General features: G+C 48.1%; 1 protein-coding gene across 1 annotated transcript in view; it reads left to right on the forward strand.

Moving 5' to 3' along the window:
- PODXL (podocalyxin like) overlaps window positions 1–16182 on the forward strand; it is a 42530-nt gene extending 26348 nt beyond the window's left edge. The window contains exons 2-8 of the mRNA XM_060156647.1: window positions 5884–6534; window positions 7484–7704; window positions 8011–8097; window positions 10073–10220; window positions 10440–10501; window positions 10772–10939; window positions 12031–16182. Coding sequence (XP_060012630.1) covers window positions 5884–6534; window positions 7484–7704; window positions 8011–8097; window positions 10073–10220; window positions 10440–10501; window positions 10772–10939; window positions 12031–12228 — 1535 coding nt within the window. The 3' untranslated portion in view covers window positions 12229–16182. The remainder of the gene's footprint in view (window positions 1–5883; window positions 6535–7483; window positions 7705–8010; window positions 8098–10072; window positions 10221–10439; window positions 10502–10771; window positions 10940–12030) is intronic.
- Window positions 16183–17568: the final 1386 nt, after the last annotated feature.

Genomic DNA, 17568 nt, shown 5'->3' on the forward strand with positions numbered 1-17568 from the left:
GCCACGATCTGTCAGCAACTCTACTCATGGACTTATAGAACGCCTTCTTCACCATGATGATATTCCACAGAGCACAGGGCTGCACCAAGGCACTCACTCGAAGGCAAAATAAGTAGAGCATTAACCTTAAAAGATTTACACAGCTTACTGTGGTGCCTTCATGCTGCTGCATAATGAGGCCGAGGGAGGAAGATGGATGGGGCCCAGGGATTCCCTGTGGTGCCTCCTACTACTCTTATGTCCAGTCGTAAAAGTAGATGCAAGGACCTCTCACTGACAGCATCCCTAAAGACTCAGATCTCTCAGAAATGAAATCCAATATCCAGGACTAATGGTGTCAGTGGTGCAAAGTGAAGCAGTCCTTGCTCGTTGGTGGTGGAAAGGATGTACTCATCAGAGGAGTTCAGGAGAAGGGTTCTGGGTGCTGTTTCTGACTTAAACCTGATGCTGTAGCCATCTCAAGTGATTTTACTAGCTAACTGATTATGTTTCTAATAAATTCACTTCCCATTTAAAGCAGAGAGGATTGATTTCTAATATTTGAAAAGAAGAACCCTCGTTTTTATAGTGGAACAAGTGGAGGCGGGGGAGCAGATTAGGAGGTTGAATTGTGTCCTCCTCACAAGACATGTTCCAGTCTTAATCCCCAATACCTGGTACTTGCGGATGTGACCTTATTTGGAAATAGGGTCTTTGCAGATGTAACCAAGTTAAGATGAGATCATACTGGATTAGGGTGGGCCCTAAGTCCAAGGACTGGTGTCCTTATAAGAGGAGAGACACAGAGACACACAGGGAAGAAGGCCATGTGCTGATGGAGCCAGAGACTGCAGTGATTATAACTACAAGCCAAGGAACACTAACAATTGCTAGGAAGAAGCAAAGAAAAATTCTTCCTTAGTGCCTTCAGAGGGAGTATGCCTTTGCAGATTTCAGATTTCTAGCCTCTAGAACCATGAGAGAATAATACTTTTATGTTGTTTGAAGCCACACAGTCTGTGGTCATCTGTTATAGCCACCTTGGGAAACTAATACACACTTCATTCAAGGTACCCTGAGTCTGTGAAAAGATTCAGTCCTGGGAATTGGATGAGTGGCTGGCTGTGTTCTCTACTGTGGTGATTCAACCCAGGTGTCAGTTTGCCGGGCTTATAGGTAGGGCTTCAGTGGACCACCCATCAGTTTTGATCCTAAAAAAACACATGATTATTAGCCACTGTCCAGAATTACCCTCGTTCGACTATTCTGATTACCATGCTGCTCCTGCTGCCTGGGGTATCGCACCCACCTTTCTTCCTGGAAATGAAATTCTGCTCATGCCCTACTGCCCAACGAACCTGCTGTCCATTCCCACTGAAATCGGCAGCATCTCCTACCAGCGTACCTGGCTGATGAAGAACAGCCAGAACAATCCCTTAGAACGTGCTCCGAGTGCCCTCAACAACATAGCAAGTTTAAGCAAAATCCAAAGCACCAAATAATCCAAAACAAGATGCACTATTATTATTATTTTTTTTTTTTGCGGTACGCGGGCCTCTCACTGTTGTGGCCTCTCCCGTTGCGGAGCACAGGCTCCGGACGCGCAGGCTCAGCGGCCATGGCTCATGGGCCCAGCCGCTCCACGGCATGTGGGATGTTCCCGGACCGGGGCACGAACCCGTGTCCCCTGCATCGGCGGGCAGCCTCTCAACCACTGCGCCACCAGGGAAGCCCAAGATGCACTATTATTTTATGAACTACTTGGGTTAAAAAAAAAAAAAAGCACCGTCAAAGTGTGACTTATGATAATTTATAATACATCCTCATCTCAGAGACATGAAAAGATGTGCATCTTAGAACTCCTGAAATACAGTGTTTCTCAAAGCCTTGGTGAAGGGAGTGTCATTTGAGCTTTCTTAAGGAACAAAGTGTGAACAAGCAGACCGTACGTGATAAACCACTCGGACACTTCTATCTTTCTAAGACTTTGGATTTCTTCCAAGGAATTTCTGGCAACTTAACTTTATTTAGTATGTGGGCTACCACTGAGTCCAGGTTTCAGTCAACCAACTAAGAAAACAATTAGAACGACTTCTCGCTGCTGAGGCAGCATATTGATCCAAATCCCTGTATGCATACCCACATTGATAAATTCAGCCTGATAGAAAACTCTGATTATCTCTCTTTGATCTAGCACCCTCATATTCTGATAACCATACATATTTGCTAGAGTTTTTGCAGATACTTTTTAGGGTGGAAGCCTTCTTCTGGGTCAGACTCAATTGTATTTGTCCTCGTGGGCATCTGACTGTTATTACAGGTTTGAAAAAAATGAAGAGTGGTGGAGGTGATGAAGGGATATGGCTTTCTGTGTCACCAAGCTCCAGTGAGGTTATTGAGAGTTTTCAAGCAAGGTGGGAACTGCGTCATCAGACAGGAGAAGAGTGGTTGAGTCTTCCGACAAGCGAGTTCCATTGCGGATTGAGCTTTATCGATACTCTGACTCACCTGCACCCTCTCATGTGTAACTGCTGCACTTCTCAAGGTCCTATTTTCAAATAAGAGACCTGGTGAGGCTATGAGTCACACTAACGCTGTAATTTCGCAACTCCTGGGATCAGACCTGTAAGTTTGTCTTTTGGTCTTCTCAGCATTTTAGCTGCAAGCAATAAGAGATTCCTTTACTGTAGCCTTAGAAAATCTCTGATTTTCCAGTCTCTGCTTTGATAGGAGGATTGAGGAATTAGAATTTGTTATTGTCTCCCTTTAAGCCAGTAGTTTTCACTGGTAGTGATTTTTGTCTTCCTCAGGGGACATTTGGCAATATCTGGAGACATTTTTGGTTGTCACAACTGGGAGGGATGTATGTGTCTTCCTTGCATCTAGTGGATAGAGAGACCAGGGGTGTTGTTAAACGTCCCATAACGCACAGGACAATCTCCCGTAACAAAGAAGTACCCAGCCCAAAACGTCAGCAGTTTTGGGGCTGAGAAGCCCTGTTTTCAGCTCTTTGCTGTAGTAGGAAGTAGCCACACCACCCAACCTCCCTTGCTGACATTCCCCTCTGCAATCTCACTTTTTACCAGAAAGATACTCTGACATGATCAGTTATAAGAAGCACCATTATTTTATGAACTACTAAGAAGGAAAAATCACCATCAAATTGATTTCTATTTATTTATTTATTTTTGCGGTACGCGGGCCTCTCACTGCTGTGGCCTCTCCCGCTGCGGAGCACAGGCTCCGGACGCGCAGGCTCAGCGGCCATGGCTCACGGGCCCAGCCGCTCCGCAGCATGTGGGATCCTCCCGGACCGGGGCACGAACCCGTGTCCCCTGCATTGGCAGGCAGACTCTCAACCACCGCGCCACCAGGGAAGCCCTATCAAATTGATTTTTAACACACGTCCTTTTATGTGTGCTCGTCATATTCTTCTATGGCAGTAGCCACTCAGTCCTGCCAAAGCCACTTTATGGGCACTTAACTCTAGATGGCAGGTGCTACTGTGACTGCTTCTCCATGAGATGCTGTAGGATAGTAAAGTCATTTCCCTTCATACTTGCAGAATTCCAGTTACCTTTAACCCCAATAAGGTCCAATAACTAACCCTCGAATTTTTGTTGCCTGCAATCACGCCTGATTCTCATTAGCAAAATGTGTGTGTGTGTGTGTGTGTGTGCGTGCGTGCATGCGCGTGCACACACATGTGAAAGATATTGGGACACTGTCTAGCTTATGGAGGAGCTGGGCTTGCTGAAGACCACATTTAGGGCTACCTTTAATATCATCCGAGTCAGGCTTATGGAACTTGTGTGAAGAGGTCAGTACTGCTCACCAATGCCAGGCTCCAGGTGCTGTAGCTTTGGCTGTGGACACTCGCTCTAGCATCGCCTCCAGGGCTGCTCACACTTGAGCGTAGTTCCACTGCTCCTGCCTCAGAGTTCCCCATAGTCTACTGCCTCTTTACTCACTGGCTGGGGTGGAGGTGTCTCATTCATGGCAGTTTAGTGCATGCTTGTGCTCCGGTCACAAGGGAGGCTGGCATTTTCGGCATCTATAATAAGAGGCAAATCCTGCTTCCATCAGTCTTGCTGTGTGGGGAATTCCCCAAGCATAGAAAAATGTTACAGATTCTGATTGGCTACGAAGAATGGCCAAAGTCCCCTGCGCCGATTCCTGCCATTCTCTCCCTTCTGCTCAAAACAGAAAACCAGGAATCATCCTGGCCTCTCCTCTTCCCCTCCCTTAGTACATCAGCAAGTAGTTGATTCTACCTCCAAAATATAGTCTTGAATCCATCCTCTTTTTGGCTCCTGTGTCAATGACTTAATACAGCTGACTATTGTCCACTTCATCTGGATTACTGTAACAGCCTCTTTTCTTCCCATCTCCATATCCATGTTCCCCAAAGCAGCAAGAGTATGTTTCTTCGTAAATCACCCTATAAAACTTGTTTGCTTTAAAGCCTTCAGTGGCTTTTTTTTTTTTATCCCCACTTAAAATAAAATCCCCTATCCTTATTTTGGTCTAAGGAGGGTGATCTTTCGTCTCGTTTTACATAGGATACAATTTTTAAGAGCGCTTCCTTTTTATTCTCAAAAGGGTATGGTTTACTGTGTTGGTTTTTTTTTTTTTACGATACGCAGGCCTCTCACTGTTGTGGCCTCTCCCGTTGCGGAGCACAGGCTCCGGACGCGCAGGCTCAGCGGCCATGGCTCATGGGCCCAGCCGCTCCGCGGCATGTGGGATCTTCCCGGACCGGGGCACAAACCCGTGTCCCCTGCATCGGCAGGCGGACTCTCAACCACTGCGCTACCAGGGAAGCCCAAGGGTATGGTTTAGATAGCACGTTAGTGTCAGTTTACCTATGAGGCCCTGAGTTTTCTGAGCCCTGCACCTTCCCCCCCTCACTCACTGAACTGCTCTCAGACTTGTCTTCTCTGAGCGCTTGTCCCTCCTTTGGGGCCTTGCAGGTTCTTTCCTTCTTCCTGGCACACTTTTCCTCACATTCTTCACACAGCTCTCACCTTGTTGTCCTTCAAGTCTTAGCTAAGTGGTCATCTCTGAGAAGTCCTTCCTTACCTCTCTAACACCCCCTGTTCTCTGTATCATTTCCTTCTTCATTTCCTCCATAGAGTCACCAGAATTTGACATTGAGTTGTCTGTCTATTGTTTAATCTCTGTCTCTCACACTAGAATGTAAGCTCCCTGAGGGTGTGGATTACATGTGCCTTACCCTTGTATCCCAGGGCCCGAAACTGTCACTTAATGGTTCCTTCAATCAATCAATAAAAGGCCTTCCTTCCCTGACCCCTTGACAAGGTTTGAGCTTCCGTGCTAGACACAGTCAGAGCACTGTGTACTTTTCTCCCTTAACGCGTCTCACAGTTGTACTTAAATGGTAATTTGTGTAATTTCACTTTACCAGTTTCTCCTTCTAGATGCATGTCCAGGGGAACAGAGGCACGTTCCTCTTGCCATGCTGAGAACAGGGCACTCCAGTACGTGTGAGTCTGTTGAGTCTTCCGCAAGCTCATGGGTCTGGGAGAAGGAGGTGATGATGGTTCTCTGCTGGGGTAGGGAAACCTTGAAGGGCGAGTGCCTGGGGCCAGATGGGAGAGCAGAGCATTCAGTGCAGGCTCCCACACGCAGCGGGACTAGCTGCTTAGTCTTTCTCTTGAGCGGAATTTCCCTGGACTTCCTCTGCTTCCCTCTCAGTCTCCCTCTTAGAGGCTTCTTGAACCCCAGAAAAATCTGGGCACATCAAGGACCCAGACCCTTCAGCCAAAACAAATGGCAGGGATGGGAGCAAAGCCTCTGGATCCTGGGGAAGAGTTGGAGCAATGGGGAGAGAAAGACTTCCAGCTAATACCTTAGTTGATTCTGTGTTGTCTTTGTAAACAGAAGTCAAGCCTAGTGGTCCAACAGCTGCTGAAGAAAGCAAGCCAGACACACTTCCACCATCCAGTGTTCAAGACACAGTCAAACAAAGCACAGCCCCACCATCCACTGACAAAACTGTGACTGCACTGGAGACCAAGGGAAGCACAGCCACAACGCATAACACCTCAAGGGCAGTGCCAACCTCAGCCCAGCAAAGCACAACTGCAGCAGCCAGTGGCAAAGATGAGAAACCAGCCACGGGCAGCCCTGCTATAACTACTAAAGACCCAAAGGATTCTACAACCACACCAACCACTGTCTCGACAAAGCCTGAAACCACAAGCAGCCAGAGTGGAATTAAAAGCAGTTCAGCTAAATCTGGAACCCAGAGTAGCCACAGTGTGACCACAAGCAGTGTGATCACTAAGGAAGGAAATCAGGCAGCCTCTGACCTTCCAAATCCGGGTAACACCTCAGTCATCACGCCTGCTCTTCCTTCCGTGCCCACCCCGGCAAGCACTCACCGGCCTAGCACCGTCCCTGTGACTTTGGTCCCTGTGACTTCAGAGCCTGCAGGGAGCTCCGAGGGACCAAACAAAATTACAGCAGCTACAAGTTTAGGCACAATGGCGGGTCCCACCTTCACGACGCAGGGGACACTGACCACACTAAGTAAGTAATGCCTTTCTTTTTTCAAGCAAAAAGAAGCTTTCAAATGCTTATGTTCTGTATCTCCAGCGATTCATGCATATTCATATTCATGAATATGCGCCACCTTCACCCAGCCGGTTGGTTTCCCATTCCAGTGATGAGCAGCGGCCGGCAGAGCTGTGTGTTCTGGTGAGAGCTCAGGGTTTTGACCTGCCTAGTGGAGCATTTACTTTTTTTTTCTTAAGTGCTGGTCTTAACCCAGTAAATTAATTTCAAAACTCACTGATGGATCGTGAGCCTCAAGATCATGACCCAGGTCAGATCTATTGAATCAGAATTTCTAGGCGTGAACCTGAGCATCTGCGTTTTGAGGAAACCTCCACCCCCCAGCCCCGCAGGTAATTTGGGTGTGTGGTGAAGAACTAGATAGCCACACCACAAGAGCACGGTCGCCTCCGGTCGCCTCCTGCGTAAGAGCCGGTGCTCTGAGTTGGATACACGAGGATGCCAATCCCTGCTCTGCCACTTGTTAGCATGTGATGTTGGGCGATTCATCGAGTTCCTCTGAGACTCAGTCTCCTTGTTTATAGAATAGGGATAATTACAGTACCTTCCGCATAGAGTTGTGAGGATTGAAAAAGAAAGTACCTTTGAAGCACTTAGGAAGGAGCCTCACAGGGAGTAAGTACTCAGTTAACGTTAGCTTTGCTGCTGGCATTGTCACTGCTGTTGATACTTCTTCTGTCGGGTTCCTACACTGGCTCATCCAATCTGCTCATCCTGTAACAGGTTATGCGAATTGACTTCATCTGCCTGCCTCTGCCTCCCCATAGCCTGCCTCCTTCTGGTTGTGGTCTAGGTGGGGGGATAAGACCAAAGAACCTCAGAAAACTAGGAACAAAAAAGCCTATCTTTTTGTGTTAAAGGTACCACTCCCCTTTTCTCATAAACTTTGTTTTCCCAATTATAGCACCATGGGTTACCTCACAAGGAACTCAACACACCTCCAGCAAGACACCAGCTGTCACTGGCACCTCTGAGGCTCTGCAGCCTACAGGCTCTTCATCGGGACCTGGGACCACATCTCCTGCCAGGGGACCCACAAGCACCAACACTCATTTGGAGTCAACTGTCCTCCAAGGCTCCAGTATCCCTTCTCCCACCTCAGTAATTCCAGCAGGTGTGGGACAGGTGAGAGAGCCCAGAGTCGGAGAGAAGGGACTCCAGGAAGAGCATTTCTACTCTTCCCTCCTCAGGGCACCTGGGGGTGCTGTGAGGAGCTGCCATCGTTCACTCACCCTCTCTGGCTTTGCTGGACTCTGGCGTAGACAGCAGGATAGCCAGTAACACACCTGGCTCTCCAACTCCAGCCGGCCACACTCCCAGCTTGCCCGCAACTCCTTATTTGGTGTCACCCACCCAAGGGAGGGAGGGAGAAGGCAAAGACAAGACCTTGTCAGGCTCAGCCTGACCCTTAATCCCAGTGGCTTCTTCCAGATACAGTGCGATTCTCCCGAAAAGCTGAATGAGAAGATGCTCGTCCTGAACGTCTCGAAAACTGATGTCTCGAAAACCAACATCTGTGTGAGTACCTTGCTCACCTGAGCCCCGCTCTGATCTACATCCCCAAAATGCGGTTTAGCAGCAGGGTCACGGAAGGTGGAAGGGAATGAAGTGTTCCTTCCAGAAAGGAGCAGAGAGATGTTTTCATTTTCCGGCTCTTGTTTTTTCCTAGGAGGACAGGACATGGTCCCTTCCCATCTTATGGAGGGTCAGAGCCAGGCTCAGGCTTCTCTAAGGGAAGCCCCGCCCTCAGGGCTGCTGCAGGGTCAGATCCAGGCTCAGGCTTCTCTAAGGGAAGCCCCGCCCTCAGGGCTGCTGCAGGGCCAGAAATCTGGGCTTTCACTTCCGAGAGTCTGGAGACCCCAATCCTGGTTCCTGTTTGCTTCTAGTTCAGGATGTGACTTTAAGTCGATCTCTTTGGGCTTCAGAGGCCTCAGTTGAAAATGACAGGCTTAGTCTGCCTAACTCTCCCTGTTCTAATAGTCTGTGGTTTTATATTTCCTGGTCCATGTGTTATCTGATGGCCACCCTCTAACCTAGGGGAGCTGTTGCCGACAGTTGTCCTTCCCTTCAGGGGGAGTTGTTTGTGTATTGTTTGGGGGAGGTGGCGTCAGCACGTGTGTGAGTAAGTTTGCATGTGTAGCAGTGTGTCCACTGCCTTCAGACTGCCAGTCTCCCTAGGATTAAGGGCTTTAGTCTGGGGCTGTCTGCCGCAGAGCTTAGTCAGTAGCTGGAGGCCTGAGTGAGGGCTGGTGATGGATGGCTCACTGCTGCCCTCTCCTGGTCAGTGGCTATTTTGGCAAACACCCCTGGGAACTAGAATAGGATGGAAAACTTGGGTTTACAGTACTTTTATACCACCTATTTTCTGCAGTTGTTTCCTTTTGGGTGTCCATTTTGCTGGAATTTTCCAAGTGAACTATAGAAAAGCTAGAGTTTTAAAAGGGAGCAGTGTTCCCCTAGGGTTGGGCTTATTGGACAAGGTAAGAATCACACTGATGCTTGCTCGGCCTTTCCTTCGGTTCTCTTTTTGGCTGAAACTTGGCAGGGGCGTGTTTGGTGGTAAGAAGCGTTCTTTTCCTTTGCTGTGAATGGAAAGAGGAAAGCTCTGGATCTTTACCTGGTAGCAGGTTGGGGAATTGGCAAGCCTAAGGAAATTCCAGGTAGAAACCCAAGGGATGGTTTGTGGGACAAGCCAGATGGAGTCCTTTTCTTCATCTCCGTACCCCTATTCCAAACTCTGGTCAGAGACACATCAGTTTGGGGTGTCTCTGGATGATGTGGCCGGGCTGGGTAAAAGCTGCCCACACTTTGCTTCCTCACCCTGAGCCCTAAAGCCAGCCAGCCACCCTCTTTCTGCTGAGAAATACAGAAGACTCCCGTCTAAGACGTCCTCGTGCATCTTCAAGATACTCCCAATTTCCCCTGTGCAGTGATGGCCTCGCCTTTCTCCTGTCAGCCTGTTTATGGTTTCAGGGTCTTAGCCTAGGGAACGGGCACATGTGTTTCGACTTTGGGACGGATAACCTTGAGCTGAGAGCCAGGGCTTCCCCTCCTGAGGTCTTTGAACTCAGCATCAAGGGCTGGCAAATGGTAGGTTCAGAGAGGACTGGCCTCTTCCCCACTGGCAGTGCCTCCTCAGGTCCTTCTGGGGAGAGCGATGATGGGGGACAGGAGGTCGTGATCCTTAAGGAGCTCTGAGGGAGAAAGCGGCACTAGGGCGAATGGTATTGCTCCACCACGACGAGATAAACAGGATAAGGAGACTAGGGGGAGAGCTCCACGTGAGGCAGAGAAGGCAGGGGCTGGCCCAGGAGGACAGCACATAACTCACCACTCCTGGCAGGCCTGGGAATGGCACCAGCTGTGGCTGGAGAAGGGAGTAAGTTCACAGCCGGCAACAGTGTTCTCCTGACCTTAGCTTCAAAGGGTGGCTCCACAAGCCTAGGCCGCTGTCACGATCCCTGAGGAATTACCTGCGGTCTCTCCACAACAGAATGCGACCGCTTTGAACGACAAACTGATCACACTTCTGTGCCGAGCAGCAAAAGCCTCTTTCAACCCAGCGCAAGACCAGTGCCATATACAGCTGGCACCTGTTCCAGAAATCCAGGCAGTGGCGATCAAACAAATCACTATCTGCAGTGAGTTGAGGGCGGGCGGTGGGGGGTGGGGGTTGAGGCCTGTGTGGGGTGGGAATGGGGCAAGAGGTGCAAGAGCACAAGGATGGGTCAGTTGTCAACCCCTGGCCACCCGAGAGAGACACCACTCAGGGGACTGAGATTCAGGATGTCCTCCTTTGTCCCTTACCACGTCACCCTGAGCTAGACCACTGAAGCGGCATCTCTCCGTCTCCCCCTCAGCAAAACTCTTTCCCACGGACGTTTATGAATTGCTGAAAGACAAATGGGATGACCTGAAAGAGGTAAGTGGATGCCCCCCATGTGCTGGGACAGACTGGGTCAGGAGCCTGTCCCTTGGAAGCCCACGGTTCCCCGGGTCCACTGTCTCTCATTGTCGAGGAACCTCTGATTTGCAAGCATCTAGAAGATAGGAGGATAAGAGGGGACAGCAGGGCGGTAGAATGGGTTCCCCCCCAAACCCCAAGTGGAAGAGCTCATAAGTGAATGGGAGTTCTGAGAGAGGGTGACCCAGAACCTGTTTTCTGCCACGTAACTTTCTCCTTCCTGGCCAGGTGGGAGTCAATGACATGCAGTTTGAGGGTCAAGGACCACCAGAAGAGACCGAGGACCGGTTCAGCATGCCCCTCATCATCACTATTGTCTGCATGGCATCCTTCTTGCTCCTGGTCGCAGCCCTTTATGGCTGCTGCCACCAGCGCCTCTCCCAGAGGAAGGACCAGGTGAGGACTTCATTCCACTAGCTGGGAAGCAGTCCAGTTCGCTGGATGACCCCTCACCCCGTTATTCCCATATTAGAGAAAAGCGAGGGGGCCATGGGCCCTTTCTGATAGGCAGAGGTCATCCCTTATAGGAAGTGGAAACTTGTCTGGAAAATTAAAGAGGCAGCGTGGTGAAAGGGAAGAGCACGGGCTTTGGAGTCAGGAAGACTTGGGTTAAGCCCTAGCTCTGCCTCCCATTATCTGGGTGACCTTGAGCCAAGTCATAATCTCTGAGCGTCAGGTTTCTCATCTGCATAGTGGGCATAATATCCGCCTTGCAGAGTTGCTCTGAGGATCCACTGCTATAAATGGGCTGAGGCATACCTATCTAACCAGAGGTTCTTTCATTTACCTTAATAGAATTCCCTCATTACGGTTCCACCCTGACCCATGGTTCTCAACCCCGGCTGCACACTGTGGAGAGTTTTAGAAAAAAAAAAATACCCATGCTTAGCTTCCTCACATACCAACTGAAACATTTCTGGATCAGTATATTTGTTAAAAACTTCCTGGGGGACTGTCTTGTGCCACCTAGGTTGTATCTTAGGTAAAAATGGAGAGAAAGTACTATCTCTAGATAGTTCCCATCTGCAGCAGAGATAGCTAGAAGCTGTGCTGTACCCATCTTGCTCAGGCTTAGAGGAGAGGTCCTCAGTCACTCGGCCAGAGGAAAGTCATTTTCTTACAGTTGGTTCCAGTTCAATGCAGCAGGGTGAGGAGGGTCCTGGAGAGGAAGGTTTGGTGGGGAAGGAATGGAGGAAAGAGGATTGGAGGACTCTGGAGGACAAAGTCCATCTCCACTGATGTCATGGATTTGCCACCGGGGCAAAGGTGAAGCGAGCTGGGCATTTTAGGATGTGGGGCAAGTTCTTATCTCAGACTAGCCCTGAGGCAGGCCAGTAGTCAGGAAGGCCTCCAGGACTACCTGTTGTTCACCTTAGCCAAATCGGGGTTCCTGGATTATAGGGGTACAGGTGTAATATTAAGGCTACAGCAAGGCTAACAGCCCTCAAAAATTACCCCTTTTTCTTGGGTCATCTCCCTTACTCTAGCAACGACTAACAGAGGAGCTACAGACGGTGGAGAATGGTTACCACGACAATCCAACCCTGGAAGTGATGGAGACCTCCTCAGAGATGCAGGAGAAAAAGGTGGTCAGCCTTAATGGGGAGCTGGGGGACAGCTGGATCGTCCCCCTGGACAACCTGACCAAGGATGACCTAGAGGAGGAGGAAGACACACACCTCTAATCAGGTCTGCTGGCGGCCTCCGACGGTGCACAGAGCTCCAGCCCAAGCGCCTCAAGTGCCATGTGGACAGGGGAGGAAAACCCTTCCCCTTCGAGGGAAAGACTGGGGAGGGAGAGCAGACTCGGAGGGTTCCCTCCCCCCCAATCCCCACAGGCCTTAATTTTTCCCTTTTCAAGCTGAACAAATCACATTCTGTGTAGAATCCTCTTGTAAAATAACCCACTAGTGCCTGAGCTCAGTGCTGCTGGGAGATCAGGAGAGAGCCATCCAGGGGACTTTAGAGACCATCTAATAGAATCCCTTCATTTCACAGATGAGATGACTGAGGCCTAAAGAAGGTAAAGTCAAGGTCACACAGCCACTGGGTGACAGAGTCAGGATGAAAACAGAGATCCTTCATTCAGTGCAGGCCCATCGCCACCATGCCACGCTGCTGTGATCACCTATGCCCTCCCTCCAGAGCTGCCCTGGGCAGGGGGGACGAAGCTGCCAGTCAGTGGATGGGATGGAGGGGAAAGCAGGGCCAGACCCTGTCGCAGTGGGATCTGATTACTTGAAAGGATAGGTCCCGTTTTCTGTCTGTCTCCTACGCCAGCCTTGTCTGCCAGTGTTCCTGTCCTCTTTGTTCTCCCCCCTCCCTTCACTCAGTTTTCACTCCCACTCTGTCCCAGGGCCCCTGGAGTCTAGTTTCCTGGCATGTGCTTATGAGATTGGGACTAACACAGCACACAAGGCTCCCAGTATGAACAGGTCTGCACATGGGTCCATCTACAGGTAAAGAGAAAGGGAAGCCTTTCCTCCCAGGGTGGGTCCCGGCCCACCTCCAAGGCACTCCTTGAATAGACTCCCCGAGTGCTGCTTTGGTCTCCCATTCCCACCGGGGACTAAGGTCTGCAGCAGCTATTGAAGGCCAGGTGTTCCTATTTCGTTGTCACTGCCCAGCCGATGCTATGGGGTGAAGACCCCAGCTCGGTCATCCCCGAGATCCAGTGTGAAAGAGCAGCTTTAGGACAGAGCTTCCTGGTGCCCAGTCAGCAGAGAGGTGTCTGAATAGACGATCGATTGAAACAGCAGGAAGGATAGGCTTCACTTGCCATATCATAGGAAATGCAGGGGCTTTGCAGGTTGCTGAGAGTTTTGTCTTCTTTGTTTTTTAATCCAGAACTCTGCTGCCAAAGGCCAAAGCTCACATCGTTGAGACATTTTCAGTTAGATTCCATTCTTCTGTGCACAGGGCAAGAAAGGCCTAGATGCATGGTGCACTGCAAGGTGCATAAGGGGCAGCCGGGGGTCCTGGCCTTGTATTCCCAGTGACCTCTCACTGTCGGGGCACGGAGCTAGTTAGGTCTTGCTGTGTCCCCTCCTCTGTATTCCTAGTGGGGCTGGCTGCCCAGCGCTCCTGTAGGTTCTGGTGGCATCTCAGGGAAACAAAATGCTGACTGTTGCCCAGTGGAGGGGTTTTGAGGGAGCTCAGCAGGTAGCTGCTACGTAGACTGCAGCTGAGGACTGGGCATAGTGAGGTTTCATCTGATTTTCTGAGAAGGAATCCTGTGTGGAATTTTGAACTCTGCCCATGTTCTCTATTGTTCCTGGTCATAAATTCCCTGGAACCTACTAGGAAGATACTTAGGAGGATGAAAATGGTCACTTCAGGGCAAAAAGCCAGACCCCTAGAACCTAGGGGCAGTCTAAGCTGCAACAGTTCTGATAAAATAGGCTATCTGGTTTGGGATAGGTTATTTTTTTTAAAGGAGAGGATCTCAAGAGGAAGATCTATGTCCTTCCTTTGCTGCCTAATTCCCTCTTCATAGCCTTTAGCCATTTGATACCTAGGAGAAAAGGAAGGCCAGAGGTTCAAGTAGGACCCGTGAGTTTCCCAAGAGATAGAAAGATGCTAAGCTAACAAGGGTCCTAAAGTATTTGCCCTGATTCTCTACTATTTGGAGGTTGGCAGGATGGAGAATACCAGTTTGAGAGAAAATAGAAGAAATACTGTTTCACTGGGAAAAGATCTGTTTGCTTCTTTCCTACCCAGCATTTGGTTCTTTCTACCCATTCTACTGTGGCCACTGTGGGAGAGGCCAGACTAGATTGCTCCTTTGCTGATTCTGGGTCACATTCCAGCAGCTAGGTTTAGACAGAGCAAATATGTCTCTGCAAACCAATCAAAAGCCACAACCCCCAGGTCTCTTGGGGAGACAGATGGTGACTGGCAAGGACCAGAGAGTAAAAATTATGCTTGGTCAAGAGGAATAAATGTGGCTCTGTCCAGAGAGAACCTTGAAAAGCTTTGGGCTGGTTCAAAGGTTCCTTCTTTTGATGCATCCAAATTGTATTGCTCCAGCCTTTTAGGGCAACTTGCTTTGGCTTGCTCTTGACACTAGCTAGACATCTATATCAAAGACTGTTATCGCCATGTATCTGTAAAGGTCATCTTCTTCCCACATCTTTACTGGGTTCTGATGCTATCTGGTAATTCAGATTCTGGGGCTGAGAAGAAGAGAAGAGAACCAGGAACTCAGCATGACTTGAAACAAGTTACACCAGAGAGAGATTATAAACTCTATCTCAGTGGCACACTGGTTTCCCTAAACTTCATAAAAGACCAGAAGCCATGAATCTGATGACTGGACAAAGTCCAGTGAGAAGCACACTGTTATGTGAGTGGGGAGAGACACAGCAATGCTTATGAATGGGGTACAGAATATTCTTTGCATCGTAGGACAAAACACAGGTTTAATCTAGTCTAGACACAAGATTCTTCTTTCTCCTCTTGATAAGGAAAGCTAGCAGAAAGTTTTATTTAAACCACTTCTTGAGCTTTATCTTTTAGATAATATACTGGAGAAACTTCGGAAAACAAGTTCAAGCTGATATACATATACGTATTTTTTGATAATGTAAATACAACAGCCAAATGTTAATCCACCCTGCACTGCTCTGAGCGAATATACTTTGAAAAAACATTTGTTAGCTAAGAGAGAAGGCTTTTTTTTTCTCTAAACAGGAATGTAAATGTCTATTTTACTGGAAATAAATTTCTGTTATTCTTTGATGAAAAATGAAATATAAGACAGGCTGATGACAAAGCGTCTGTCTTGCAGATTGGGCATTTTTATTTTTAAATATGATCCTCATCCCCTCTCCGTAAAGTCCCAGCATGTTACAGTAAGGGTTGGAGTCAATACGCACTGGTTGGAAAGTGACTCTCTAGTCATAGGGAGAGGGGTTTTAGAACCCAGTCCAATCTTTTTTAAAAAAAAAAACAGAAAAAGAGCCTGAAGCCCAGAAAAATAAAGTGACGGCCAAAATCACGATTAGTGACAGAAACAGGCTTAAAACCTGGGTTGGAAGACCGTCCAGTGCTGTGTGCCTCAGGAAGAATCAACAAATTAAGGACTGCTAATTAAGGGCAGGCACCAGAATGCTAGAAAGGACAGATTTCCCTTCTGGAATCTGCAGCAAGGCTAGGGAGAGCATGAAGACAAAAATAGGAACCTTACTGGTCTTCTGTACTTCTGAGTTATTTAGGTCTAAGACTTAAATGAACAATTCTTTTCTGCTAAGAAATAAGTTTTGAATGAGCTTTTACATATAGATCTTCTGAGTACGACTAAGGATCAAAGGGAACAAGACAGGGGGAAGGCAGGGGGGCAAAAGTAAAGCAATGTCTTTCATCACTGTCATTAGCTGATTCACTCAGGTTTGGTGAAAACCCAACACTGAGTGAAAGGAGGGGATTACTATTTGCTCTGGGTCTTTTTTAAAATTAGTGAATGTTAAACAGTTTGCCCAGGAGACTGGGGGAGCATGTGTCTTAGTGGACAGGGGTCTAAAGTACACTGGAATTTACTGAGAAACTTGTTTGTAAAGACTGTACTTAATTATTGCCGTTTTCTTACAAAAATATATTTTGGAAAATTGTATACTGTCAATTAAAGTGCTTTTGTCTAAGCTGGTTCAAGTCCTAGTATTTTGCTCTGATTGGCTTCCATTCTTCACTTGTGCACGAGGCTCATCATTGAAGCCCCTGAGGACACAGTGCAGCAACCTCTGCTCTTAGTTATGCCTCTTAACTATGCAGGTCCAGACACAAAAAGAGAAGGACAAAAGCTGAAAGGAAAAAGGGGATCTACAAGTTCTCCAGATTATCTCAGGCTGCTCTAGTGATCGTAACTGAAAGGGCCTCATTTTCCCTCACAACAGTTTTACCAATGCTTTACCCTCTTCCTTCCCTGTACTTTTGCCTCAGATAAAATTGTGACTCACCCACCACCAAAGATCCCAAGGGGGCTGCTGAACCCTGATCAGGTATGAAAACACTGGTGTAGAGACAAGGCAAATAAAAATACAAAAAATAAACGATTCTGTTCTGGCCCTGTTATGCCAATAAAAGGATCTGTTTACTTGTCAGAAGAAGCCTCTGCGTGTCCCTTACCTACAGACATAGTGAAGACGAAGGAGGTTCAAGAAAGGAATTGCTCAAAGACGATTCTGATTCTCTTCATCTCCTGGGGTATTATCTATTGACATGTTTCTGCACTGCAAGAAGAAAACTTTATCATTCCCGACCTGCAGAAGGGAAACCGTCAGGTGAATCTGGTCCACATTCATAGTTGGTATACAACAGTCTCTTCTTGCCTGGCATCTTACAGTTCACAAAACATTTTTACACATCTTATTTAGGAACTGTCACCGCTCTACCAATAGGGAAATTGGGCACAGAGATTAAGGATTCTCTTTGAGATCACACAGCTACTTAAATGGTACTGCCAGGCCTTGAATCTACATCTTTTCCCTCTTGAGTCCTACGTTCTCTTCTCAACACCACATTAATGCTCGAGTTCCATTAACAACAAAGTACATTTATAGAATGCAACTACTGTTACAATATGATTTTCCTTTTATACAGCAGTTCTGAAAGCAGTTAAGATCCTTAAGGGTGGGCCAGAGGTATTTTGAGGTTAACTTCAAGAGTATGCCAAGGATACAGAAAGGAGTACAAGTACCAGGAACTCAGGCAGGCCTCTGGCCATGCTCGAGGCACACTGTTCTAAGAAGAGAATGACTCACAGTTTATCATGGTCACAAAGACCTAAGACTCCATTCTTTTCCTGAATAGGTCATTCCCCCTGCTCCCTGCCCTGCCAACCAAGAGGCACTCTCAGTTGTCATTTTTAATTTGTTATGCCTCTGTCACTCATAACCCCCCATTTTACAAGCTCCCTCCCAAACCACATATTTATTTTGAACTCCAAGGTCAAAAGATAAAGAATAGGACTGGCTACTATAATTAACAGGAATGATACTGAGATGGCTAGTTATTTTTCAATGACCTTG

The sequence above is a fragment of the Lagenorhynchus albirostris genome, chromosome 8, assembly GCF_949774975.1.
Source record: "Lagenorhynchus albirostris chromosome 8, mLagAlb1.1, whole genome shotgun sequence".
In the NCBI taxonomy this organism is placed as follows: domain Eukaryota; kingdom Metazoa; phylum Chordata; class Mammalia; order Artiodactyla; family Delphinidae; genus Lagenorhynchus; species Lagenorhynchus albirostris.